Source organism: Heptranchias perlo, chromosome 25 (genome assembly GCF_035084215.1).
Source record: "Heptranchias perlo isolate sHepPer1 chromosome 25, sHepPer1.hap1, whole genome shotgun sequence".
Classification (NCBI taxonomy): domain Eukaryota; kingdom Metazoa; phylum Chordata; class Chondrichthyes; order Hexanchiformes; family Hexanchidae; genus Heptranchias; species Heptranchias perlo.
Genome location: NC_090349.1, coordinates 5812179 through 5839883, shown reverse-complemented (window position 1 = coordinate 5839883; position 27705 = coordinate 5812179). Strand labels below are relative to the sequence as shown.

General features: G+C 42.9%; 1 protein-coding gene across 2 annotated transcripts in view; it reads right to left on the bottom strand.

The window, feature by feature from the left end:
- Positions 1–27129, bottom strand: part of sfi1 (SFI1 centrin binding protein) — a 126785-nt gene extending 99656 nt beyond the window's left edge. For both annotated transcript variants that reach the window (XM_068005502.1, XM_068005504.1), the window contains exons 1-6: positions 27016–27129; positions 19605–20112; positions 13993–14163; positions 12098–12169; positions 7291–7401; positions 5970–6064 (exon numbers count right to left, since the gene is read on the bottom strand). In XM_068005502.1, coding sequence (XP_067861603.1) covers positions 5970–6064; positions 7291–7401; positions 12098–12169; positions 13993–14163; positions 19605–19711 — 556 coding nt within the window. In that variant the 5' untranslated portion in view covers positions 19712–20112; positions 27016–27129. The remainder of the gene's footprint in view (positions 1–5969; positions 6065–7290; positions 7402–12097; positions 12170–13992; positions 14164–19604; positions 20113–27015) is intronic.
- Between the last annotated feature and the right edge of the window lie 576 nt (positions 27130–27705).

Here is a 27705-nt window from a genome sequence, read left to right as displayed (position 1 = left end):
AACAGTGTAGTCAGCGTGCATATGCTTTCGGTCTGTTGCACATTCGTGGTTCATGTCAGGCACAAGTTGCGCCCGGCCTTGGATTATAGAGGAGTTGGTGGTGTGCTGCTGTCAACTGGTCAGGGAGTGTGTATCTAAATATATAAATAATTATAAGAACATAAGAAATAGGAGCAGAAGCAGGCCATATGGCCCCTCGAGCCTGCTCCACTATTCAATCTGATCATGGCTGAGCTTCAACTCCACTTTCCGGCCCAATCCCCGCATCCCTTGATTCCCCCACAGTACAAAAATCTATCCATCGCAGCCTTGAATATGCTCAAACAACTCAGCATCCACAGCCCTCCGAGATAGAGAATTCCAAAGATTCACAACCCTCTGCGGAAGGAAATTCCTCCTCATCTCAGTCTTGAATTGCTGACCCCTTATCCTGCGACTATACCCTCTTGTTCTAGACACTCTAGCCAGGGGAAACAATCTCTCAACCTCTACCCTGCCAAGCCCCCTCAGAATCTTATATGTTTCAATGACAGCACCTCTCATTCTTCTAAACGCCAGAGAGTATAGGCCTATTCTACTCAACCTCTCTTCATAGGTCAACCCTCTCGTCCCAGGAATTAGTCTGGTGAAGCTTTGTTGCACCGCCTCTAAGGCAAGTGCATCCTTCCTTAGATAAGGAGACCAAAACTGTACGCAGTACTCCAGGTGAGATCTCACCAAAGCCCTGTACAATTGTAGTAAGACTTCCTTGCTCTTGTACTCCAACCCCCTTGAATAAAGGCCAACATGCCATTTACTTTCCTAATTCCTTGCTGTTCCCGCAAACTAACTTTTTGTGTTTCTTGTACGAGGACACCCAAGTCCCTCCGGACACCTACATTTAATAGTTTCTCACCATTTAAAAAATATTGTTTTTCTATTCTTCCTAATGAAGTGAATAATCTCACATTTCCCCACATTATACTCCATCAACTCTACTTTGCAGCCTGATCCCCATATCCCTCGATTCCCCTACAGCTCAAAAACCTGGGATCCAAGGGAAAGTGGCTAGTTGGATACAAAATTGGCTCAGTGGCAGGATACAAAGCGTAACGGTTGACGGGTGTTTTTGCGACTGGAAGGCTGTTTCCAGTGGGGTCCTGCAAGGCTCAGTACTAGGTCCCTTGCTTTTTATGGTATATATTAATGAGTTGGACTTGAATGTGGGGGGCTTGATCAAGAAGTTTGCAGATGATACAAAAATTGGCTGTGTGGTTGATAGTGAGGAGGAAAGCTGTAGACTGCAGGAAGATATCAATGGACTGGTCAGGTGGGCAAATGGAATTCAATCCAGTGAAGTGTGAGGTAATGCATTTGGGGAGGGCAAACAAGGCAAGGGACTGCACAATAAATGGGAGGATACTGAGGGGTGTAAAGGAACAAAGGGACCTTGAGTGCATGTCCACAGATCCCTGAAAGTGGTAGATAAGGTGGTTAAAAAAGCATACAGGATACTTTCCTTTATTAGCTGAGGCATAGAATATAAGAGTAGGGAGGTTATGCTTGAACTGTATAAAACATTGGTTAGGCCACAGCTTGAGTACTGTGTACAGTTCTGGTCACCACATTACAGGAAAGATGTGATTGCACTAGAGAGGGTGCAGAGGAGATTTATGAGGATGTTGCCACGGCTGGAGAATTTTAGCTATGAGAAGAAATTGGATAGGCTGGGGTTGTTTTCTTTGGAACAGTGTAGACTGAGGGTAGATTTAATTGACATACATAAAATTATGACAGGGCTAGATAGACTGGATAGGGAGGACCTATTTCCCTTAGCAGAGGGGTCAGTGACCAGGGGCATAGATTTAAAGTAATTGGTAGAAGGATTAGAGGGGAACTGAAGAGAATTTTTTTCACACAAAGGGTGGTGGGGGTCTGGAACTCACTGCCTGAAAGGGTGGTAGAGGCAGAAACCCTCAACTCATTTAAAGGGTACTCGGGTGTGTACTTGAAGTGCTGTAACCTACAAGGCTACGGATCAAGTGCTGGAAAGTGGGATTAAGCTGGATAGCTATTTTTCAGCCGGCACAGACAAGATGGGCTGAATGGCCTCCTTCTGTGCCATAATTTTCTATGATCTGCCATCTTCTTGCCCACTCACTTAATCTGTCTATATCCCTTTGCAGCCTCTTTGCATCCACCTCACAGCTTACTTTCCCACCTAGCTTTGTATCGTCAGCAAACGTGGATACAGTACACTCGGTCCCTTCATCTATGTCATTAATAGAGTGTAAATAGCTGAGGTCCAAGCACCGATCCTTGCAGCACCCCACCAGTTACAGCCTGCCAACCTTAAAATGATCCGTTTATCCTTACTCTCTGTTTTCTGTCCTTTAACCAATCCTCTATCCATGCTAATATATTGCCCCCAAACCCATGAAGTCCTTACCTTTTATGTGGCACCTTATCGAATACCTTTTGAAAATCCAAATATACTACATCCACTGGTTCCCCTTTATCTACCTTCTAATTACATCCTCAAAAAACTCCAGTAGATTTGTCAAACATGATTTCCCTTTCATAAAACCATGTTGACTCTGCCTAATCATATTATAATTTTCTAAGTGCCCTGTTACCACTTCCTTAATAATGGATTCCAGCATTTTCCCGATGACCGATGTCAAGCTAACTGGTCTGAAGTTCCCTGTTTTCTCTCTCCCTCCCTTCTTGAATAGCGGGGTAACATTTGCTACCTTCCAGTCCACTGGGACTGTTCTAGAATCTAGAGAATTTTGGAAGATCACAACCCATGCAACCACTATCTCTGCAGCCACCTCTTTTAGAACCCTAGGATGTAGGCCATCAGGTCCAGGGGATTTGTTGGCTTTTAGTCCCATTAGTTTGTCCAGTACTTTTTCTCTACTGACATTAATTGTTTTAAGTTCCTCACTCTCATTTGCCCATTAGTTTGCCACTATTTTTGGTATGCTTTTTGTGTCTTCTACCGTGAAGACAGATACAAAATATTTGTTAAACTTCTCTGCCATTTCCTTATTCCCCATTATAATTTCTCCTGTCTCAGCCTAAGGGGCCAACGTTTACTTTTGCTACTATCTTCCGTTTTACATACTTGTAAAAGCTCTTACAATCCGTTTTTATATTTCTTGCTAGTTTATTTTCACATTCTATTTTCTCCCCTTTTATCAATTTTTTGATGTGGAGATGCCGGTGATGGACTGGGGTTGACAAATGTAAGGAATCTTACAACACCAGGTTATAGTCCAACAGTTGGACTATAACCTGGTGTTGTAAGATCAATTTTTTGGTCATCCTTTGTTGGTTTCTAAAACTCTCCCAGCCCCCAGGCTTATTACTCTTCTGGACAACACTGTAGGCCTCTTCTTTCATTCTATTACTCTCCTTAACTTCTTCAGTTAGCCACGGGTGGATCACTTTTCCCATGGAGTTTTTATTTCTCAATGGAATGTATACTTGTTGAGAATATTGAAATATTTCTTTAAATGTTTGCCATTGCTTTTCAACTGTCAAACCTTTCAATTTAATTTCCCAATCTACCTTTGACAACTCACCCCTTATACGTATGTAATTGGCTTTATTTAAGTTTAAGATTCTGGTTTCGGACTTAAGTACGTTACTTTCAAACTCAATGTGAAATTCTATCATGTTGTGATCACTCATCCCCAGAGGTTCTTTTACTGTGCGATTACTAATTAATCCTATCTCATTACATAATACAAGATCTAAAATAGCCTGTTCCCTGGTTGGTTCCATGATGTACTGCTCTAGGAAACCGTCTCGAATGCATTCCATGAACTCGTCCTCCAAACTACCTTTGCCAATTTGATTTGCCCAGTCTATATGCAGATTAAAGTCTCCCATGATGACTGCATTTCCTTTGTTACAAGCTCCCATTATTTCATGATTAATACTACCAGTGCCACGTGCTTGTAAGTATAGGAACAGGAGAATAGACCAGATGAATGCGTGGCTGCAGGGATGGTGTAGGAGAGAGGGATTTAGATTCCTGGGATATTGGGGCCGGTTCTGGGGAAGGTGGGACCTGTACAAGCGGGACAGGTTACACCCGAGCAGGACCTTACTTGTTGTTGCACTATTATTGGTAAACTCCCTGTCCCTTCCTAACACTGCGCTTATCTTTACCCAAGTTACTGCACTGTTCTATTGTCTTAACTTCTCATTAGATTTCTGAATTTCCCTTCACCTGACCTCTCTCCCCGCCCCGCCCCACCCTCCCCTCCCCTTTTCAGTTTAAAGCCCTATCCACAGCCCTAGTTAATCGATTCGTCAGGACGCTGGTCCCAGCCCGGTTTAACTGGAGCCTGTCCCTTCGGAACAGCTCCCTCTTTCCCCAGTACTGGTGCCAGTGCCGGATGAATCAAAATCCCTCCCTCCCACACCACTCTTTGAGCCACGCCTTTAACTCTCTGATCTGTTTGTCCCTATGCCAATTTGCATGTGGCTTAGGTAGTAATCCAGAGATTATTGCCTTTGAGGTTCTGCTTATTAATTTAGATCCTAGCTCCTCAAACTATCTCAGCAGAACCTCATTCTTATTTCTACCTATGTCGTTGGTTCCTATGTGGACCATGATAACTAGATCCCCCCCCTTATGCTCCAAGTTCTTTTACAGCCGCGAGGAGATGTCCTTAATCCTGGCACCAGGCAGGCAACACAGCCTTCGGGACTCTCGGTCATGGCTGCAGAGAACAGTGTCTGTCCCCCTGACTATACCATCCCCCATGACTACCTAATTCCTTTTTACTCCCCCAGCTTGAATGGCCTCCTGTAGCACAGTGCCATGGTCAGTTAGCCCATCCTCCCTGCAGTCCTTGCTCTCATCCATACAGGTTAAGGGCTGAGGCGTCTCCATCACTCGATCCTGGGTCCCCTTACCTGCCTGACTAACTATATAAATTTTTGTTCTATAAATGCAAGTTCTTTCTTTCTTTATCTGGGATAGAGGTTGAGCCGGGGAGACAGAGCAATTGCACGACAGGATGGGGAAGTGTATGAATTACAGAATTGTATTGTTAATTAAGTCATCAACTTTATTTTAGGTGCATACATTGGGATGGGAAAGTGACTGATATGGTAGCCGTATACCACAAAAGTTTTATTCGGTAAAATGTGATTGGCTCAAAAGAAACAATCAGAACCAATACTACTGAGATATGTTTCTGGGATCTGAATGGTTCATGGCGACATAGTCCTGGAACCTGATTGATTGAAGGAACGGTGGTCTTTAGGATCTGATTTGTAAATTTCTCAGAAATAATTGTTGACCTCTGGTTCTGTAATCTGATTGGTAGAAGGGCTTCAATGACACTACATTCAAGCCATAGGATTTTATCTAATAGGCATTGCTGACCTGGCCTGTGCCTTCAAAGCCATTGCTCAGATACGCCCAGTGGAGAAGTGATCTACAGAGGTGCATAGGTCAAATACATGCCTAATTACTATTGTTGGAAGTTTATCCAGATTAGTTACTCTCCTTGTTCACTCAACAACCTTTCCAGGTTATTTCAAGGTCAGAAAAAACAGCAGGAAATAACAGTTTGTTTCCCTTTCCGTTTTTTTTGAAAAGAAAGATTGTTCAGTTGAATTTAATAGTGTTTTTTTCAAAGACTAGAGGATCTTCTGTGGCAATGTTCACAGTAAATTGAAGCCATTTTTCAATGATAGGAACATAATACCATGTAATGCGCAAGGTATTATTCTGCTGCGAACATCGAGCAGTAATTAAATTGGCCTGTCTTTTTAATGGCCACCAATCGTTATAAGTTAACACAGGCCAAGATCATTATGAGTTTAAATGTTGTTTGATCAAGGAACTTTGTGAATTGATACGCTGATCAGTTTCAGTTCAGAAGAACGCAGCATCATTTTGCATCTGAAAATGGAGGTTAACCAAGGTTCCCTCATCAATTGGAAGCATCTCCATCTCATACCATGTGAAACCGCCACCCTGTATTTTGTTTTCTTCTTCTGCCGTTGAAGGATATATGCCTTCCAGGCTCTCCACATCTGATTGTACACATAGTACCTGTTAGGGCAGGAATGTGGCAGATTACAGAAACAGAACAGAACTTCAACCTAATGCATTCCACACACAGTCCTCTTATTACCACTCTCACTTCCCATCAAAATGCTAGTCTCTGACTCATTCTGCAGCACAGCTCCAGGCACTGGCTGCATTCTTGCCAAGTTTTAATAAACATGTGCGAATACAGATAGTGATCTGTTGACTACGTAACTGTGGGTCATCATACCCAAACACAAATCCTTTCCCAACATTTACACACATGGACTTTCCAACACAGGTCACGAGGAGCAGAAGCCCTTGCTGATTTCCCCCAAAACCTCCTGCCCTGGCCCAGGGTAGAGGGACCAACATAACGCACCACCACTGCCGCCCAGAATGAGAATAACTAACTCAGCGCAAATCAGGAATGAAACTTGGGGTGTTTGCTCAGCATGGTTATGCACTACATCAAGCATTGTTACTTTTGTTACTCAACAATTCCACTCCGTGATTTAGATATGCACACGGTTGCCTTAGCAATCCACGGTCATACATCAGATATCAACTCATGTGATATGAAAGTGTCATTAATTGAAAATGCTGCTTTGTTGTCCCCAATCAGTTGTTAAATGCAATGGCCAGTGTAGAACTGAAGCATACAGACCGGGAACATCTCTGGTTCAATCCCCAGTCTGTGCTGAGTTAACTGTGGGAGGGTTGCTCCAGTTGGCCTCAATTACCCTGGACTAGGGAGTATCATTGTGGCAAACTGCAGAGTTTCCATTCCAGATCACTATCCAGAGACTCCTGCTGGAAAGTGCACACGTGTATGTACGTATATATTGTCTCTTATTTCTCGCTCTCACATGCATGCATCAGATAAGGACAGGATCTGGCATGGCTGTGATGCCCTCCATGGTCCAAGTAATTTACCAGTGCTCACAATCTGGGCTTACATATGAAGAAGGACCACTTGGATGAGGTACCTGAGGACTGACGACATCTGTTGAACAGCACACCAACAAGAGATTGGATCTTTACAAGAGGGAAGAAAACTAGAAAAAGTGAACAATAAAAAGCTATACTATATAGCTTCTTTGGTGAAGCAATCCACATTACACCCAGTTAGTTGCGGCGTCAGTTAAATGGTCACAGATTGGGAATTGGTTTTCCAGCACGCTAATAAATACAACTTTTAAAACAGTGTACTGCATACTATGTATAGAGAGAGAAGAAAAACCTGCTACCTGTAGTGACAATCCGCTCGAACCATCAGTTTCCATTCTATCCGCACAGTCCACCATTGCTCCTTCCATTCATCAAATGCTTTACTCAACACTGCATGACAGTAGTGGGATCTGGCAAAAGGAAAATCATTCATTTTAAAAAGGTAGTATCTCTTATCAGCTGATTGAAGTTTCATTCCAAAATTTATTAAAAGCTGATACGTAGATATTAGAGCCCGGACACAATTCGGCCCATCAGTCCTGAGCTAGCTCCTCAACTGCAGCTGCCTACCGTAATGCCATTTCCCCACATCCTTTTACAGTCTTCCTTTTCAAATACTGACCAACTCCAACTTAAAACGCTGTTTATAGTCTCCGCCTTTTAAAAAAATTTGTTCTCGGCATGTGGCGACGCTGGCAAGGCCACATCTATTGCCCATCCCAAGTCACATAGATTACATAGAATTTACAGCACAGAAACATGCCATTCAACCCAACTGGTCTGTGCCGGTGTTTATGTTTCACAAGCCTCCTCCCACCCAAATTCATCTAACCCCATCTGCATATCATTCTATTCCTTTCTCCCTCACGTACCTATCTAACTTCCTCTTAAAGACATCTATGCTACTCGCCTCAACTACTCCACGTGGTAGCAAGTTCCACGTTCTAACCACTCTCTGGGTAAAGAAATTTCTCCTGAATTCTTCATTTATCAACTCTTATATTTACGACCCCTGGTTTTGGACTCCTCCACAAATGGAAACATCTTCTCTACATATATTCTATCAAACCCTTTCATAATTGTTAAGACCTCTAATTAGGTCACCCCTCAGCCTTCTCTTTTCTAGAGAAAAAAGCCCCACCCTGTTCAGTGTTTCATGATAGTTATAACCTCCCAATTCTGGTATCATCCTTATAAATCTTTTTTGCACTTTCTCCAGTGCCTCTGTATCCTTTTTATAAATATGGCGATCAGAACCGTTCACAGTATTCCAAGTGTGGTCTAACCAAATTTCGATACAAATTTAACATAACTTCCCTGCTTTTCAATTCTATTCCTCTAGAAATGAACCCCAGTGCTTGGTTTGCTTTTTTATGACGTTGTTAACTTGTGTTGCTAGTTTTAATGATGTGAATGTGAACCCCTAAATCCCTTTGCTCCTCTACCCCATTTAGAGGAGCAAGGAGGATGTGGCCTCCTTATTCCTCCTACCAAAATGTGCCACTTCACACTTTCTTATATTGATAACCATGCTGATAGAGCTGGAGAGTCTAGAACTAGGGGACAGGATAAGGGATCGGCCATTTAAGACTGAGATGAGGAGGAATTTCTTCACTCAGAGGATTGTGAAACTTTGGAATTCTCTACCTCAGAGGGCTGTGAATGCTGAGTCATTGAGTATATTCAAGGCTGAGATAGATAGATTTTTGGACTCGAGGGGAATCAAGGGATATGGGGATCAGGCGGGAAAGTGGAGTTGAGGTCGAAGATCAGCCATGATGTTATTGAATGGCGGAGCAGGCTCAAGGGGCCATATGGCCCACTTCTGCTCCTATTTCTTATGCCAATTACACAATTACATTTATTACGGTCGTCTTGTATTTTGTTGCAATCTTCCTCAGTATTAACTTTAATTTCAACCCTTGAATTTAGTGTCATCCGCAAATTTTGAAATTGTACTTCAGATTCCCAAGTCCAAATCATTGATGTAAATGGTGAACAGTGGTCCCTGCACCCATCCTTGTGGAACACTTCTATCCACATCCCACCAGTCTGAGTAACTACCTTTAACCCCTAATCTCTGTTTTGTAGCCAACTTGCTATCCATTGTGCTACTTATTCTGACTCCACATGCTCCTATCTTAGTCATGAGTTTACTATGGTACATCTTATCAAAGGCCTTTTGAAAGTCCAAGTATATTACATCTACCACATTACCCTTGTCTACTCTTTGTTACTTCTCCCCTTTTGAAATCAGTGTTGACTATTCTTTATCATACTTTCAGTTTCTAGTTGTCTTAATAGCCACTTGATTCTATGTCCAAATAATGCTGTGTGAACAAATTAACTTAGTCTGTTATTCTTCCCGTGATAATACTAAACCTACGGCTCTTTCAACTAGCAACAGATGGTAAGCACTTGATCAGCACCAATGCAACCCCAATTCTGGATTTGCAAAGAGGGCACAACAGAGACCTAGTACAAGATTACCAAATGTTATAAGATCCAAGCTATTGTCCAGCTAACCAATGAATTTCAAAGTCAGCATCCCATCTCAACTGATTTTTGAACAAAAACTTTTAATTTAAACCCTGGGGATGGTGGCACAGCGGCTCAATCCTGGCATTTCCAACTGCTACTGGTATACTGAGGGGAGTCAAGAGAGGGAAGGGACATTGGAGGCAGTCTTGAGCCTCTCCCTTGCACAGAGTTTCACAGCAGTATTGCATTGGTCTGGAAGCAGTGCTCTTGGCTTAATGGCTGTGAAAGGTGCACAACTACATACTGACCCAAGAAAGAAGGGAGAAAAATACTTTAAAAAGTTATTAGCACTCCAATGGCTCAGTTGGCTGCTGCCCTGTCTAGTGTGAAACTAGGCCATACAGACAAGGAAGATCCCAGGTTTGATCCTGATCTGTGCTGAGTTAGTTGACTTCAGCTCGGGTAGCAGCTGGCACACGACAACTGGCCTCAGTAACCCTCGATGAGAGAGCGGGGCAGGGTGGAGAAAGAGATCAGCCACAGTTCCATTTACCGATTGCTACCAATCACTTCAGATAGGATGTCTATATGTGTATATATCCAATTAGTAAAGCATTCGGTGTGGCTGCAATGTCTCCTGTGATAAAATAACCCGTCAACATTGGTCATCCAGACTCACAAATGAAGAGTAGCACATTGGGCAAGGTGTTGGAGGGTGGCCAGCAACCATCAAACAATAGACCAGCAGAGGGAGACAGGGAGTTGAAGAGGGGAAAAGTTTGAATTTTTTTTAAAAGTTCTGATTAATTTTTTTTTAAATTCTTGCTTTGTAGGAGAATGTAGGAACAGCAGTAGGCCATTCAGGCCCTCGAGCCTGTTTCACCATTCAATTTGATCGTGGCTGATCTGCATCTTAACTCCATCTACTTGCCTTGGTTCTGTAACCCTCAACACCTTTGCCTAACAAAAATCTATCAATCTCAGTTTTGAAATTTTCAATTGACTCCTAACCTCAACAGCTTTGTGGGGGAGAGAGTTCTAGATTTCCACTACCCTTTGTGCAAAGTGCTTTCTGACATCACTTCTGAATGGCTTAGCTCTAATTTTAAGACTAATATAACTTTCCTGGACTCCCCCACCAGAAGAAATAGTTTCTCTCTATCAACTCCTTAGATCACCCTAAACACCTCAATTATATCACCATTTAATCTTCTATATTCACGGGAATACGAGTCTAGTCTATACAATCTATCCCCATGGTTTAACCCTTTATGCCCCAATATCATTCTGATGAATCTGCACTGCACCCCCACCAAGGCCAATACATCTTTCCCGAGGCGCGGTGGAGAACTGAATGCAGTACTCCAGTTGCAGACTAACCAGAGCTCTATACAACTGTAGCATAACTTTCACTCTTTGTGTCCCAGCCCCCTTGAGATAAAGGCCAACATTCCATTAGCCTTTTGAATTAGTTTTTGTACCTGTCCACTAACTTTTCATGATTTCTGTATTTGGACCCCTAAATCTCTCTGCTCGTCTACAGTTCCGACCTTCTCACCATTTAGAAGTACTCTGATCTATCTTTCTTAAGTCCAAAGTGGATGACCTAACACTTTCCCACAGTGAACTACATCTACCACAGTTTTGCACACTCACTTAATCTAAGCTTCAGAATAGTCTTCTGGGAAACCTGTGGATTCATTTCAGTCAAAATGCAACTTCCTGATTTGGACTTCTTTGCAGAACCACAACAATTTCACTCAGTGCTCTTCACAATGATGAACTTACAGTATTAAACACACAGATGCATTGAAACTTTTGATATTTTGTTTTTTATTCCACAATTGATGCTGATTGCAGGAGAAAACACTACTTGGTTCCAGCCATTATTAAACTTGACATTCACCAGGATCAATATCCAGGAACAGAAAGATACTGATACATTGTTCACATCTCTGGCAGTTGGTCAGAGAATTGGTGCAAGGTGGTGTTGCTGGAAATAGAAAAGTTTTTGGAAAAGCCAGCAGGATTCTTTTGCACCAACTAAAAACAGAGACTATCTCCTCTCAGAAGAGGTACTTACTACCTGTAACTTTTTTCCCCCCAAAGATGCTGGGGAAATAGGCAACAAGTTGTTACAATTGACATAAGTGTTAAACTTGAGACAACTGCCCTCCTTTGAAATGTTTTCCGGTGCAAACTAGCAGAACATTTCAAAGATGTGACGTAATTTCTGATGCAATTAACTTACAGGTATCAATGCAGCAAACTGGCTAGGCCAGGCGATGTGGATATTTCTAGACAGCTTTGTATATTGTTTTTCTCTAACACCTCAGCAACAGCTAAGTGAAATCAAATTTTAAATCACATTATTCCATTTACAGTCATACCAAAAATATACTACAAAAATGTTCCTGTTTGAGACATGACAGAGCTCTGCTTCTGTCACAATGCCATTTTGTTATACAGCCACCCATTTACTCTACTTTTGTCTCACAGCAATGTGAGTCATAAATACAGCATCACGTCAAAATTAGTACCCCTCTGCATGCAACCTGCCACTCTGTACCCATTTCTCAACTTCTCAAAAAAGCAAGTGAAGGAAAGTAAGATTTAGAACCTCACCTGGCTTTGGATGGAAGGATTCTCCCAAATGTCTTGCGTATCCACAAGTGCAGAAACTTTCTCGCAAGGTGCCTGGGATGAGAAGACAATGTTACAGTTCGGTGTGGTTTCCTTACAAGGTCAGAAACATTGAATTCTTCGAGCATGCAATTTGAGACAAAGTATTGCCATTACTTGAGAGAACACCTTGAAGTACTGGCTGAAAATCTGCAAATGGTGCTGGGATTCGAGTGATAAATTCATGTGGTTTCACCACCATTGGAAGGATTGCAATTTCTTCCAACTCCCCATACCAGGGCAGGGAGGGAGCAAAATTCCAATCTACTCGCACATTTCTATTGGGTCACTCTTAGAAGTCAACGGTGCTCTGCCTGTTTGAAACAGGCCTGATATAGTCTCCTGGATCCATCAGCTGTTCACAGCCAGTGGGAGCAAATCCCATTAACTACATAGATGGCATATCATAGATTTAGACTGAAAAATAAAAGCATTTGGTTCAATGGGTAAACGTTTTGTAGCACTACATTATGCACTGTAGAGTTAAGCTATAAAGTAAGCTATAAAGTAAGTGATATGTTGCAGTTGAAAACTGGAGGTTTTCAGATTGAAAACACAGATGAGAGAGATGACGACTGGAGGATCAAGAACTATGTGAGGCATATTTGACTGACTGACTTCCCCCAATGACTCAGTGAGTTTATCCAGAGAATAGGTGAACCACACAAACCAGGAAGGTCCCAGATTTTACCCCCAGTGTGTGTCGAGTTAGCTACAATTGGCCTCAGTACTCCTGGCATAGGGAGGGGAAAATTAGCCTGATCACCGTCCAGAAGCCCCTGCTGGAAGTGGGTACTGGGGGAGGACAGCACTGAAATAGAAATGCCTTAGAGGCTTAATTTCAAAACTTACATAAACAGCTATTTGCTCAAGATTGAAAGATTTCCACAATGTGTAACAAAATCACAAGCCCATTTACTATTAGCGCAGGTGAAATTTTCCCCCATGGTGTCATGATGCGGGTCAGCAATTGGATGCAGTGGCAGAACTCTCCTTTTTGAAAATTGAGAATACTAGGAGAAGGGCCAAGACCTGTAGTGCAGGACACCACCAAAGCTGGAGTGTAAACGAGAAACCAGGTGAGTTGAAGATGTAATTGTCAGGTGACAACAAATTTTAAAATTTGCAGGATTGCAGAAGGAAAAGGAGGACAGAGGGAGGGTGAAGAGTTCAACAGCTTTGAAGTCCTGGAAAAGTATGAGTAGGGGCCAATGCAATGAATCTTCATCTCAATACAGTGAGTGCAGAGTAGAGGAAAAATGTTAAGAATGCTGTTTTCTGGAGATTCTCCATTACTATTGGAAGAACTTCTCCAACTAGTTTGGAGGGAAGGAAACTATACCGGGTGTTGATTTAGCCCTCTCTCAGGTGAAAAGCTGACCAGATTTGAAAAATAATTCCATCTGCTTAGTATATAGCTCTACTTTAGGTTGCATTTCTTGCATCTTACCAGTGGAATTCATCCATAGATGAAGGTGAAATAGAAATCCAATAAAATCTATGAAAAGGCTGAGATACCAACATAACTTAACAGATAACCAGAGTTGGCACAATAATAGAAGCAAATTTAGAACAGAAATATCAGGAAGAAGTTCCTTACACATACATGTTCACAATAATCTACCAAGCAAAGGGCTAGAGGCAAAAACATTGGAGTTATTCAGAAGACAATCAAATGCCAAGTACTAGAGGGATGAACTTCATTCGACCAAATAATCTTTTCCCATCCCTAACTTTTCATAAATTATTCTGTGTAAAGGATTAGGTTAAGGTATCCGCCCTTTAAAATGGAATCACAGTTTATTAGCCTTTTAGTGTTCAATAACAGCAAACTTTACCTGATGCGAAGTTCCTTAACTCGGCCACCTCTGTTCCAGGTGTAGTTCACTCTGTACTGAATCGAGCTCTTTTTGATACGGTGGACATGAACCCCACCATGCTTTACGGAATGTCCCTGGGATGCGCTTCTGGGAAGCTGGGTTTTCGCTGTAGAGCCCACTGCCACAGTACTGGGGGAACAAAACAAGAACAGAGTAGTGTCTACCCCTTACAGACAAATAACAAATAACTTCTCGCCGAATCCTCAGAACCATTATGGTCAATATGAAATCTAATCAACCCCTTTTAGCCATTTCCCAGCCAAGACAGCCTACAAACATGTGAATTGCCTCAGGTCTCTGACTGTGCTGCACCAGCCTATCAACAGGGTGAACTGAATTTGTGTTTTTTCCCCACAGGTTGCTGGACTACCTGTGGAAAACACACAAATTCAGGGGGGTTGGGCGGTGTAATTTGTTGGACACAGTTTTCACCTCTGGTCAAAATCAAGATTAATTGGATGAAAGTTTTCTGTGTCTATTGGCTATAATGGTTCTTTGTGAAATGAGTTTGGTTAATCTCCTCAGGTTAGAGAAGATAGAAACCCACAGCCAAACAATGTCACTAACTTGGGATTACTTTGTACTAAATTGTTCATCTCGCCAAAGGACGAATGGTTTGGCAATGGAGAAATGTCACCTGCAATCTGAGATGGAACTGCACATCACGGGACAGTGTGGAGGATGCTTTACTTTGCATTTAATCATGACCTGGGATCACTAAATGCTGATACTAAATGCCCGAAATCAAAAGTATTCCATTCTCCAGCACTAACATCCCTCACAAACACAGTACCTGCACAAAAAAAAGCCAATTAATTTTCCGATTTCTCCACCAGGAAGCATCTCAACGTCTCTTTCAAGTCTGCATTCCTCAGCCTCCTTCAGGTCACTACCTCCAAAGGCACACTACCTCCAGTCCTCTCCAAGTGCAACAGCTGAATCACCATATGTTAATCGTAGCCAGCGAATCACCAGCGATGGCTCCTCTTCCCACTTCCACACTATTACCTCTGGAGTCCCCGAAGGATCTATCCTTCGCCCCCTCCTATTTCTCATCTACATGCTACCCCGCGGAGTCATCATCCGAAAGCACGTCAGATTCCACGTGTAGGCTGACGACACCCGCCTCTACCAAACAACCATCTCCCTCGGCCCCTCCACTGTCTCTCATTTGTCACATTGCTTGTCCGACATCCAGTACTGGATGAGCAAAGATTTCCTCCAACTAAATATTAGGAAGACCAAAGCCATTGTCTTTGGTCCCCGCTGCAAACTCCATTCCCTAGCCACTGACTCCATCCCTCTCCCTGTCTGAGGCTGAACCAGGCCATTTGCAATCTTGGCATCCTATTTGGCCCTGAGATGAGCTTCCGGCCACATATCCGCTCCATCACCAAGACCGCCTACTTCCACCTCCGTAACACTGGCCGTCTCCGCCCCTGCCTCAGCTCATCTGCTGCTGCAATCCTCATCCATGCCTTTGTTTCCTCCAGACACGACTGTTCCAATGCTCTCCTGGCCAGACTCCCATCTTCCACTCTCCATAAACTTGAGCTCATCCAAAACTCTGCTGCTCGCATCCTAACTCGCACCAAGTCCCGTTCTCCCATCACCCCTGTGCTCGCTGACCTACACTGGCCCCCCCCCCCCGTCCAGGAATACCTCGATTTAAAAATTCTCATCCTTTTTTTCAAATCCCTCCATGGCCTCGCCCCTCCCTACCTCTAACCTCCTCCAGCCCTACAACCCTCCGAGATCTCTGCGCTCCTCCAATTCTTGCCTCTTGCGCATCCACGATTTTAATCGCTCCACCATTGGCGGCTGCGCCTTCAGCTGCCTAGGCACTGGAATTCCCTCCCTAAACCTCTCCGCCTCTCTATCTCTCTCTCCTCCTTTAAAACGCTCCTTAAAACCTACTTCTTTGACCAAGCTGTCCTAATACATCATGTGGCACGGTGTGAAATTTTGTTTGATAACACTCCTGTGATGCACCTTTACTACGTTAAAGGCGCTATATTAATGCAAGTTGTTGCTCCATATCTTCAATAGGGGAAATTAAAGTCGGGTTTCTTCAATCCTTCAAAGACAGGTTTTTGGTTTCCAGAGTGGGCTTAAATTTGTAGCCGCAGACCTTGACGCCAATTCCTAGCAGGAAACGCCCAAGTAAAGCTCAGAATATCAACGCACAATGTAGAAGCAGCTGTCTGCCCATAGCCCGCAGGAAAGTGGTTAGAAAGCAGTCAAATGTCCGCCACAAGTCCCAAGCCTTTGAACTTACCGTCCAAAACAGCAGCACATTCCAGGCCTCATGGGCAAGACCAGTGACTGAGGTGCTAACTCTACCTGCCGATCTGTTGACTAAAGCTGCTCCCTGTACTTCTGCTCTAATCCAGAAAAAGTGCCTTGTGCTTGACAAGGAGAATGTTAATGATGCAATGAGCTCACCTTCAAAGGGTTCAATGGGAAACCCTGGGAGTCCCTTCAAAATGAAGCATAAAAACTACTGCAACACCACAGACCTTTTTTTTAAAAATTCATTCATGGGTTGTGGGCGTCGCTGGCAAGGCCAGCATTTATTGCCCATCCCGAATTGCCCTCGAGAAGGTGGTGGTGAGCCACCTTCTTGAACCGCTGCAATCTGTGTGGTGAGAGCACTCCCACAGTCCTGTTTGGTAGAGTGTTCCAGGATTTTGACCCAGCAATGATGAAGGAACGGTGATATATTTCCAAGTCAGAATGGTGTGCGACTTGGAGGGGAACATGCAGTTGGTGGGTGTTCCCATGCGCCTGCTGCCCTTGTCCTTCTAGGTGGTAGAGGTCGCGAGTTTGGGAGGTGCTGTCAAAGAAGCCTTGGCAAGTTGAGGCAGTGCATCTTGTAGACGGTACACACTGCAGCCACGGTGTGCCGGTGATGGGGGGAGTGGATGTTTAAGGTGGTGGATGGGGTGCCAATCAAGCGGGCTGCTTCGTCCTGGATGGTGTAGAGTTTGAGTGTTGTTGGAGCTGCACTCATCCAGGCAAGTGGAGAGTATTCCATCACACTCCTGACTTGTGCCTTGTAGATGGTGGAAAGGCTTTGGTGAGTCAGGAGGTGAGTCACTCGCTGCAGATTACCCAGCCTCTGACCTGCTCTTGTAGCCACAGTATTTATGCGGCTGGTCCAGTTCAGTTTCTGGTCAATAGTGACCCCACCCCAGGTTGTTAATGGTGGGGGATTCAGCGATGGTAATGCCGTTGAATGTCATGGGGAGGTGGTTAGACTCTCTCTTGTTGGAGATGATCATTGCCTGGCACGAACGTTACTTGCCTCTTATCAGCCCAAGCCTGGAGGTTGTCCAGGTCTTGCTGCATCGCGGGCACGGACTGCTTCATTATCTGAGGGGTTGCAAATGGAACTGAACACTGCAATCATCAACGAACATCCCCACTTCTGACCTTATGATGGAGGGAAGGTCATTGAAGAAGCTGAAGATGGTTGGGCCTCGGACACTGCCCTGAGGAACTCCTGAGGCTGAGGTGATTGGCCTCCAACAACCACTATCATCTCCCTTTGTGCCACTGGAGAGTTTTCCCCGTGATTCCCATTGACTTCAATTTTATTAGGGCTCCTTGATGCCACACTCGGTCAAAGGCTGCCTTGATGTCAAGACCAGTCACTCTCACCTCACCTCTGGAATTCAACTCTTTTGTCCATGTTTGGACCAAGGCTCTAACAAGGTCTGGAGCCGAGTGGTCCTGGCGGAACCCAAACTGAGCGTCGGTGAGCAAGTGTCCACAGTCTATTTGTTTCATCTCCATTCCAATCTCCTGCACACATCTTTGTGTCTTCAGCCAAGTTAAGAATCGTTCCCGATGCCTTCCTCCAAATCATTCAAGATGGTGAAGAGCAGTACAGTTCCCTGGGGATTCCACTAGAAAGAAAAGGTGCTTAGTCATAAAGCGCCTTTCATGACCTCGGGATGTCCCAAAGCACTTTACAGCCTATTAAGTACTTTGAATGTGTAGCCACTGTTGTAATGTAGAAAACGATTTAATGTCGCAATATAGAGGCGAGACCCCATGCAGAGCTGTTACCATTAATAACCACCCTCTGCTTATGCGAATGCAAATAATTCACAATCCACTTTAAAATCTGTCTGCTGTTCCCACAGGATGTTATTAACAGCCCTCATGTGGCACTATCAGTTTTTAGAAATATTGAGGCACACATCTATCATCATTCAATAACTTTGTGATCTTGTCAAAAAATTCAACCAAGTGGACAAGACAGGACCTCTATTTCCAAAATCCACTTTGCGATTCCCTAATAACCACTGCTCGTTCCAAATGATTGTATAACCCAACTCTAACAACACTTTCTGGCAACTTGACAATAACTGATGTCAAACTGACTGGCCTCTAATTCCCAAGTTTTGACTTGCCCACCTTTCTAAATTATAGACACCACATAATCTCCCCCTCCAGTCCACAGAAACAATCTGAAACCTCAACAAGTTGTTAAATATATAACATTTACCTGAGGAAGGAGGAAGCCTCCGAAAGCTTGTGAATTTAAAATAAAATTGCTGGACTATAACTTGGTGTTGTAAAATTGTTTACAATTAAATATATAAGCCAGCAACTGGCATTAACAAAGCCTCCACTTCTTTCAGTACTCTTGGGTGAACATCATCGGGGTCTACAGCCTAATTTGCCTTAAAATCCCTTTCTAGCCAAGACCATTTCTGCATTTACTTCCATGAATTGAATTGTAGCATGGTTGTAGTGCATAATGAACTGTAGTGAAGTACAATTGCACCTTATATTTCATATTATATTTTATATCTAACTCAGGTTTTAATCTAAACTGTACTCCGTGTACAGGCACTAAGAGAAGGTTGCAGCATCTTCCAGCAAGGGGAAAAGGGGAGAGTCACCAGTCCTTAGCTTCTCCCAGTAGCTGGATCAGCTTTAAGTTTGCCTGTAATCAGTTGTATATGACTGACTGAAATTGTAATTGGAGAAAAAAGATTAATAGACATTATCTATTTTGCAAACATCTAGAATAGAAATTCACCATGCACAAAATATAAATACTCCCTTTTATTAGTGAATTATACCCTGCAGTTCTGTCCTTCAGTCTGTCATTGTTAGACTAAAAGTTCAAGTGGAATTGGTGGATCAATGCACCATGTGATGTGGACCTGAGCCATGCAGAGCAGGGTGGTCCCAGGTGTGATCCCCAGTCTGTGCTGAGTCAGCTGATCACAGCCAGGTACCGATGATGATTACAATTGACCTTCGCAGCCCTAGGCAGGAGAGGGGGAATAAACAGGCTCTGATTCCAAATCCCTATTGCCAACCCGAGACTTCGACTGGAAAGTGTATCTGTGTGGACATCTGGTGATGGCAAGATCAGGCTTGGTTGTGCTCCTCTCCAGAGTCAAACAGACATTCACTATTAGGTTGGCATGTGAAGAATGACCACCTGGGCGAGATCCTTGAAGGCCATCGCACCTGTGGAATAGCATCCAGCACATATCATTGGAGCGGAATGTCTTTTTCTTTAAATTTTTTTTTCAAAAACTTACCTCTGATCATCTTTCTTCACCGAGTGATCAGCTTTCTTTGACTGCAAGTCCTTTCTAATTGGATGCTTTGTAGAACTCGAAGTAATTTTATTTGCCTTTTGATCCATTTGATTCCAAGTGTGACCAAAAAAAATTTTGTACGTCAATCTGAAGCATCAAGCATCCTGCGATAAGATCTATGAAGTTTCTTTGCAGCAGTGCAAACTGATTTAGCTGGCAATTCTCCAAATAAGACCTCTGGGTTTGACAACAGACTCAAGGGTTCACCTTGAAGTGGCCACAAAAACGGTGATCGACCACTGCCAAGTTCTCAAAGAACCTGTGTTCATGATGTCTCATTGGAAGCACAAGGAGGTAGTTGTCAGGCTCCCTCAGGTAGTAGTGACTGGAGGGGTGTAACAAATGTACATATTTCACAGAATTCAGGTGCGTAATTTATTTCCTTCATTCACTTGCTGCTGTATCCTTCAGGTAACTGAATTCCCAATTAATGAAGCTCACAGTGCACCTGTAAAAAAAAGTTCAAACGAAAATTATGCACGAATCCTTGTTTTCCCAACCACAACTTGTTACAGTACTTACTATGCTAAAAATTTTAAAGGTGCATCACCTTCATAGAAAAATACATTTGCAAACCTTTGATTACAAACACAAGATGCAGTCTCATGAATCTTGCTGAAACAAATCACCCCATCACATGCATATGATATTACCGCTACAAAAATGACCGACCGTTCTTCGGGCTCTTTTTTATTTTGACTACACAAAATGCTTTGACAGGAAGGCATCATCCCTTTAATAGTTTGGCCAAAAATATGCGTAACACGTTTCATAAATTCACAGTTTGACAAGTCACATCCTCCCAATACACAATTAAAAGACTAAATTAGAAATTAAGAGCTCGGATCAAAACAGAATTTAATGAATGCTTCTCCATTAAATTTATTTATAAACAGAATATTAAATACACTTCAGCAAAGAAGCCCTCCCATTGTCTCACACTGCCTTTCGCTTTAACATCTCCTACATGATCAACCCAGTTCAGGAACAATTACTTCAAATACAAATTCACAGTGCCATAAAATAGAACATTAATTACAAACTAACCTTTGATCTATCAACTGATCCAAGTGCTATAGTAGAACTAACAAACTCCCCACATCAAACAAGGGCATTTTTCTAAAGATCAATGCCAAAGGCGTCCACATATAAATTATTTTGAAGAAATTAATAGTTGAAATTTCCACAAAAGAGGGAAACTGACAGTTTTGACAATCGTACATCACAGAAATCTTAAAATACCTTCAAAACCCAATTTTTAGGCTAAATGTTACAGAAAAACATGAACTTTAAAAAGTGCAGCTTGACTCCCTCGATGGTTCACTGTGTAAAGACACAATCCAGTGCAGCACCGGAACATACAGACAAACAGGGTCCCAGATTCGATCCCTAATCTTTGCTAAATTAGCTGATCCTCAACCAGGAGGGTTACCACCATTTGTCAAGTCCGAAACAGGACAAGGGGAGACCAATACAGCAGTATTGTCCAATATGTTCACCAAGAGCCACATGTGGCTAATTGGGAATCCAGATGTGGCTAATTGTAATATTGAAGAGTAAATAAAAAATAAATACTAGGCACCAGGCATGTGATCTCAATACTCAATTGCACATTGCTCAATTGTACTTTAACCCTTTTATAGGTTTATGAATGTTGCCAAAGCACTTTTACACAATTACTTTTGAGGTGTTAATGCCAGCAAATTTGACAACCACTCTAAATTTTCAACATCCAATGAACGGGGTGCAATCCTAACGTATCTTGGACTGTATTAGTCCTTCAGGAGGGCTAGGGCATTTTGTTGCAACCCTGTACATTTGCTCTTTTAATCATAAAACAATGCAATTGCAAAGTGGGTCTGTGGGTTAATCTACCACAGAACCACCATCACAGGTCAATTTTGCTGATATTTCAGGATTTTTAAAACGTTGTGCATCTCCGTCTTTCGGGTGAGGCATTAAACCAAGGTCCCATAGCACTATTTGATTACGGCCAGGGGAGGTTCCCCTGGTGTCCTGGCCAATATTTATCCCTCAAACAACACCTGAAAGAGATATGATCTGATCATTTACATAGACTTACATAGAGGGTACACACAAATAGGCCAGTCAGCCCAACAGATCCATGCGCCAAACAAGCCTTCTCCCACCCTTCTTCATCTAATCCATTAACGTATACTTCTATTCCTTTCTCCCTCGTGTTTGTCTAACTTCCCCTTAAATGCATCTATGCTAGTCACCTCAACTACTCCCTGTGATGGCGAGTTCCACATTCTAACCACTCTGGGTAAAGAAGTTTCTCCTGAATTCTATAATGAATTTATCAGTGACTACCCTATATTTATGTCCCCTAGTTCTGGTCTCCCCCACAAGTGGAAACATCTTCTCTACGTCTACCCTATCAAACCCTTGCACAATCTTAAAGACCTCTATCAGGTCACCCCTCAGTCTTCATTTTTCTAGAGAAAAGAGCCCCAGCCTGTTCAATCTTTCCTGCTAGGTATAACCTCTCAGTTCTGATATCATCCTAATAAATCTTTTTTGCAACTTCTCCAGTGCCTCTATATCCTTTTTATAATATGGAGACCAGAACTGTTCACAGTGCTCCAAGTGTGGTCTAACCAAGGTTTACTACAAGTTTAACGTAACTTCTCTGATTTTCAATTCTATCCCTCTAGAAATTAACCCCAGTGCCTTTTTTTTTAAAATGGCCTTATTAACCTGTGTCACTATGTTTCGTGATTTGTGCATCTGTACCCCCGATCCCTCTGCTCCTCTAACCCATTTAGAATCTTATTTTCCAAGGAGTATAGGGCCTCCTTACTCTTCCTACCAAAATGTACCACCTCGCACTTATCTATACTGAAATTAATTTACCAATTACACGCCCAATCTGCAAGTTTATTAATGCCTTCCTGTATTTTGTTCTCCTCTGTATTAACTTTACCCCCCAATTTGATGCCGTCCTCAAATTTTGAAATTCTACTTCCGATTCCCAAGTCCAAGTTGTTTACGTAAATAGCGAACAACATTGATCCCAGCACCAATCCTTGTGGAAGACCACTTCCCACTTTTGCCAGTCTTAGTAACTACCTTTAACCCCTACTCTGTTTGCTGTTTTGTAGCCAGCTTGCTATATCCATTCTGCTACTTGTCTCCTGACTCCACATGCTCTGACCTCAGTCATGGGTTTACTTATCGAAGGCCTTTTGAAAATCCAACTATATTACATCCACTGCATTACCCTTTCTGTTACTTCTTCAAAGAATTCAGTAAGGTTGGTCAAGCATGACCTTCCCTTTTCAAATCTGTGCTGTTTATTCTTTATCATATTTTCAGTTTCTTGATCTTTTTCTATTACATCTTTGAGTAAAGATTCCATTATCTTTCCGATCACGGATGTTAAGCTAATTGGCCTATTGTACCCTGATCGAGTTCTCTCTCCCTTTTCAAATATAGGAATCACGTTAGCTGTCCGCCAGTCTTCTGGCACTATTCCCTTTCCTAATGAACTTTTATATATGTAAAAGTGCCTCTATTATCTCTTCCCTAACTTCTTTTAATATGCGCGGATGCAATCCATCTAGACCAGGGATTTTATCCTCTCAAGTATGATTAGTTTATCAATTATCTCCCCCCTTTCGATCTTAAATGTCTTTATATCTTTTTTGATCTCTTCTTCTAATGTTATGCCCACCGTGTTAGTCTCCCTGGTAAATACCGAGGCAAAGTAATTATTTAACATATCTGCCATTTCGCTGTCACTACCTGTGAGTTTATCGTGAGTATCCCCCATTGGCCCCATCCCTGTCCTGATTTTTCTTTTGTTATTTATGTATCCATACAATACTTAACTATTTCTTTTTATATTCCTTGATAATTTAATTTTGTAGTTTCTCTTTGCCTTCCCAATTGTTTTTTTGACTTTTTTCCTAACCTTTTTCTATTCCCTTTTGTCATCCTCTCCTTTTGTCTATGTACTTAGTGTATGCCTTTTTCTTCGGTTTCAATTTTGCCCTTATTTCTTCGTTCTTCCATGGTACGTCATCCCTGGTTAATTGGTTCTTGCTTTTTAGTGGGATATTTCTCTCCTGGACTCTTCTGATCTCTGTTTTAAATGTTTCCCACTGCTATTCTTTGTCAGTAAATTTTTCCAGTTTTCCCATTTATTTTCCCTAGTTTTTCATTCAGATGGTATATTTTCCATTGTCACAGTAAAGCTGATTTTTCACAAATTTCTAAAAAGTACTGCAAGAATGGAGAACATGTCAATTTCAAGAATCTAATTAAGCGGCTATTATATTTTGCCACAAAGTTCTCCCACCAATCTAACGGCTCGAAATGACCGTCAATAGTACGAGGACCACAGCTTCAGAGCAGACTCACATTTGACAAAATAATGTGCTAACTGAACACTAGAAGGATATGTTGATAGGGTTAGATGAAGCAGGGAGGGAGGAGGCTCGTGTGGAGCATAAACACCAGCATGGATGTGCTGCGTCGAATGGCCTGTTTCTGTGCTGTACGTACGTTCTATGTAATTCTATGCAACACTGACATCCAGTCAGACAGCTCTACATAAACTTCAGCCGATTTTATCACTAACAGAGATATTATCACGTGCCTGAAATATTTATCGCACTACCCAACCGCTGCATGCAATATTCCAGCCTTCTGATTCTGAAAACAGTGATCATATTAGGTTCAGAATAATTATGGAAAAGGACAAGGAACAATCAAAGATGAAAATGCTTAACTGGAGGAGGGCACATTTCAGTGAGTTAGAAAGAGATCTTGCCCAGGTGGATTGGAATCAAAAATTGGTAGGCAAAACAGTAACTGAACAATGGGAGGCCTTCGGGAGAAGTTGGTTTGGGTACAGAACAGACACATTCCCACGAGGGGGAAAGGAAGGGCATCCAAAGCTAGAGCTCCCTGGATGACAAAAGATATAGAGATTAAAATGCAACAGAAAAAGGAGGCTTATGACAAATGCAAGGTTCATAATACAGTAGAGAACCAGACTGAACTTAGAAAGTACAGAGGAGATTAAAAAAGGGAATAAGAGGAGCAAAGAGAGTGTATGAGAATAGATTAGCAACTAACATAAAAGGGAACCCAAAAGTCTTTTATAAACATATAAATAATAAAAGGGTAGTCAAAGGAAGCGTGGGACCGATTAAGGACAAAAAAGATCTTCTTGTGGGGGCAGAGGGTATGGCTGAAGCACTAAATAAATACTTTGCATATGTCGTCACTAGAGAAGAGGATGCTGCCTTTGTAGCAGTAAAGGAGGAAGTAGTAACGATATTGGATAGGATAAAAATGGAGAAAGAGGAGGTACTTAAAAGATTGGCAGTACGCAAAGTAGAAGAGTCACTCGGTCCAGATGGGATGCATCCTAAGTTACTGAGGGAAATAAGGGTGGAAACTGTGGAAGCTCTGGCCACAATCTTCCAATCCTCCTTAGATATGGGGATGGTGCCGGAGGACTGGAGGATTCCAAATGTTACACCCCTGTTCAAAAAAGGGGAGAGATAAACCCGGCAATTACAGGCCAGTCAGCCTAACATCGGTGGTGGGGAAACTTTTAGAAATTAATTGCCACTTGGAAAAGTACGGGCTAATAAATGAAAGTCAGCACAGATTAGTTAAAGGAAAATGATGTTTGACTAACTTGATTGAGTTCTTTGTTGAAGTAGTAACGGAGAGGGTTGATGAGGGTAGTGCAATTGATGGCGCATATATGGACTTTCAAAAGGCATTTGATAAAGTACCACATAATAGACTTGTTAGCAAAATTAAAGCCCATGGGATTAAAGGGACAGTGGCAGTGGATACAAAATTGGCTACGGGACAGAAAGCAGAGTAGTGGTGAATGGTTGTTTTTCAGATGGTTGGGAAGTATACCCCAGGGGTCAGTATTAGGACCACTGCTCTTTTGGATCTTTATTAACGATCTGGACCTGGGTACAGAGAGTATAATTTCAAAGTTTGCAGATGACACTAAAGTCGGAAATGAAGTTAACAATGAGGAGGATAGTAACAGACCAGGAGGACATAGACAGACTGGTAAAATGGCCAGATACATGGCAGATGAAATTTAAAGCAAAGGAGTGTGAAGTGATTCATTTTGGTAAGGAGAAATGAGGAGAGGCAATATAAACTAAGTGGTACAATTTTAAAGGAGGTGCAGGAACAGAGAGACACGGGCTGCACATCTTTGAAGGTGGCAGGACAATTTGAGAAGGCTGTTAAATAAAGCATATGGGATCCCTGGCTTTATTAATAAAGGCATAGAGTACAGAAGCATGGAAGTTATACTAAACCTTCATAAAACACCGGTTAGGCCTCAGCTGGAGCATTGTGTTCAATTCTGGGCACCACACATTAGGAAGGATGTCAAGTCCTTAGAGTGCAGAGGAGATTTACCAGAATGGTGCCAGGGATGAGGGACGTAAGTTATGTGGAGAGACTGAAGAAGCTGGGGTTGTTTTCCTTAGAACAGAGAAGGTAAAGGGGAGGTCTGATGGAGGTGTTCACAATCATGAAGGGTTTTGACAGAGTAAATAAGGAGAAGCTATTTCCAGTGACAGAAGGGTCGGTAACTAGAGGACACAGATTTAAGGTGATCACCAAAAAGACCAAAGGCAACATAAGGACACTTTTTTTTAAACGCAGCGAGTTGTAATGATCTGGAATGCTCTGCCTGAAAAGGTGGTGGAAGCAGAATCAATAACAACTTTCAAAAGAGAATTGGAATACTTGAAGGGAAAAGACTTACAGGGCGAGGGGAGGGGGGAGGAGAGGGGGGAGGGGGGAGGAGAGGGGGGAGGAGAAAGGGAGCGGGACGCGAACCCGGAGGAGGAGGAAGGGAGCGGGACGTGAACCAAGAAAGGGGGGGGAGGGGGGGGGGGGAGGGGGGGGGGGGAAGGAGGAGGGGGAGGGGGGGAAGGAGGAGGGGGAGGGGGGGAAGGAGGAGGGGGAGGGGAGGGGAGGGGGGGGAGGAGGGGGGGGGGGAGGAGAAGAGGGGAGGTCAATCCAGACCAGGCTCATGCGCCTGATCTGTGCCCAGCAATTCCTGCTGCTGCTAAATGTGCGCAGTTGAGGACAGGGTGAGGATAGGATTGGGGGCTCGGCCGTGACGCCCTCTGCAGTTGAATGGCCTGCCGCCATTCGCTTCCCGGGTCACACGTGAAGAATAGCAATGCGGGCGGGTGTGTTTACCGTACCCCATGGAGGAGTCATCTGGGGCCGGGAAAACTGACGCTTTAACCCTGATAACTCGTTGCGCACCTGTTGAGGCAAAAAATAATTACGAATAAACCATAGTTCTCTCTACAGAACTTACAGTGGGTATAGTTCCAGCGTCTGACTGCAGAGCCGCAGGCTCGGCTCCCCCCGGTCACCAAGCGCGCTCACTCTCCGTTGCTATCGGCGCCATTTCTCCCGCTCGACGGCGAAGCTCCCAGCCTGCACCACGCTCCACCGTGTTACCACAGCAACCGGACGCCACAAGCTAACGAGCCACGGAACGAGAGGCAAGATGGACCCATCAAGCAAAAGAACTGGGAATAAGGGGCAGAGCCAGCGGATGTCTAACTAGCGGTTTCAAACCATGGAAAATGTATATATGTGTGATACTTCTTCATGTTTATAACAGTTAAAATATAAGGCTGCCGTAGAGAGAAAAGAGGCATCTGCTCAACTGAAAAGTCAAATTGTACAATTGCCAACTTTTCAGACTAATCACTAGCGTTAGGGTCAAAGTTTTAATGGGAAAAAAGTATATTTGAGAAACTTAATTTTCATCAGGTCAGAAAGATTTTTTTGCCCATGGTTTTTCGTTCAGGAACCGACTAGTGTACCACTGTATTCTACACCTGTCCGTCACTGGTAACAAAATGGGAAAATTGGAAGCTGGTACTTAATGATCAATAAACAAAGTGTATTTTTGTTAGTGTGAATGATACATAACCAGATCAGAATACAAATCCGCAGAGACTGTGCTAAAGCTTTAAAATGCACTAGTCACATCTCA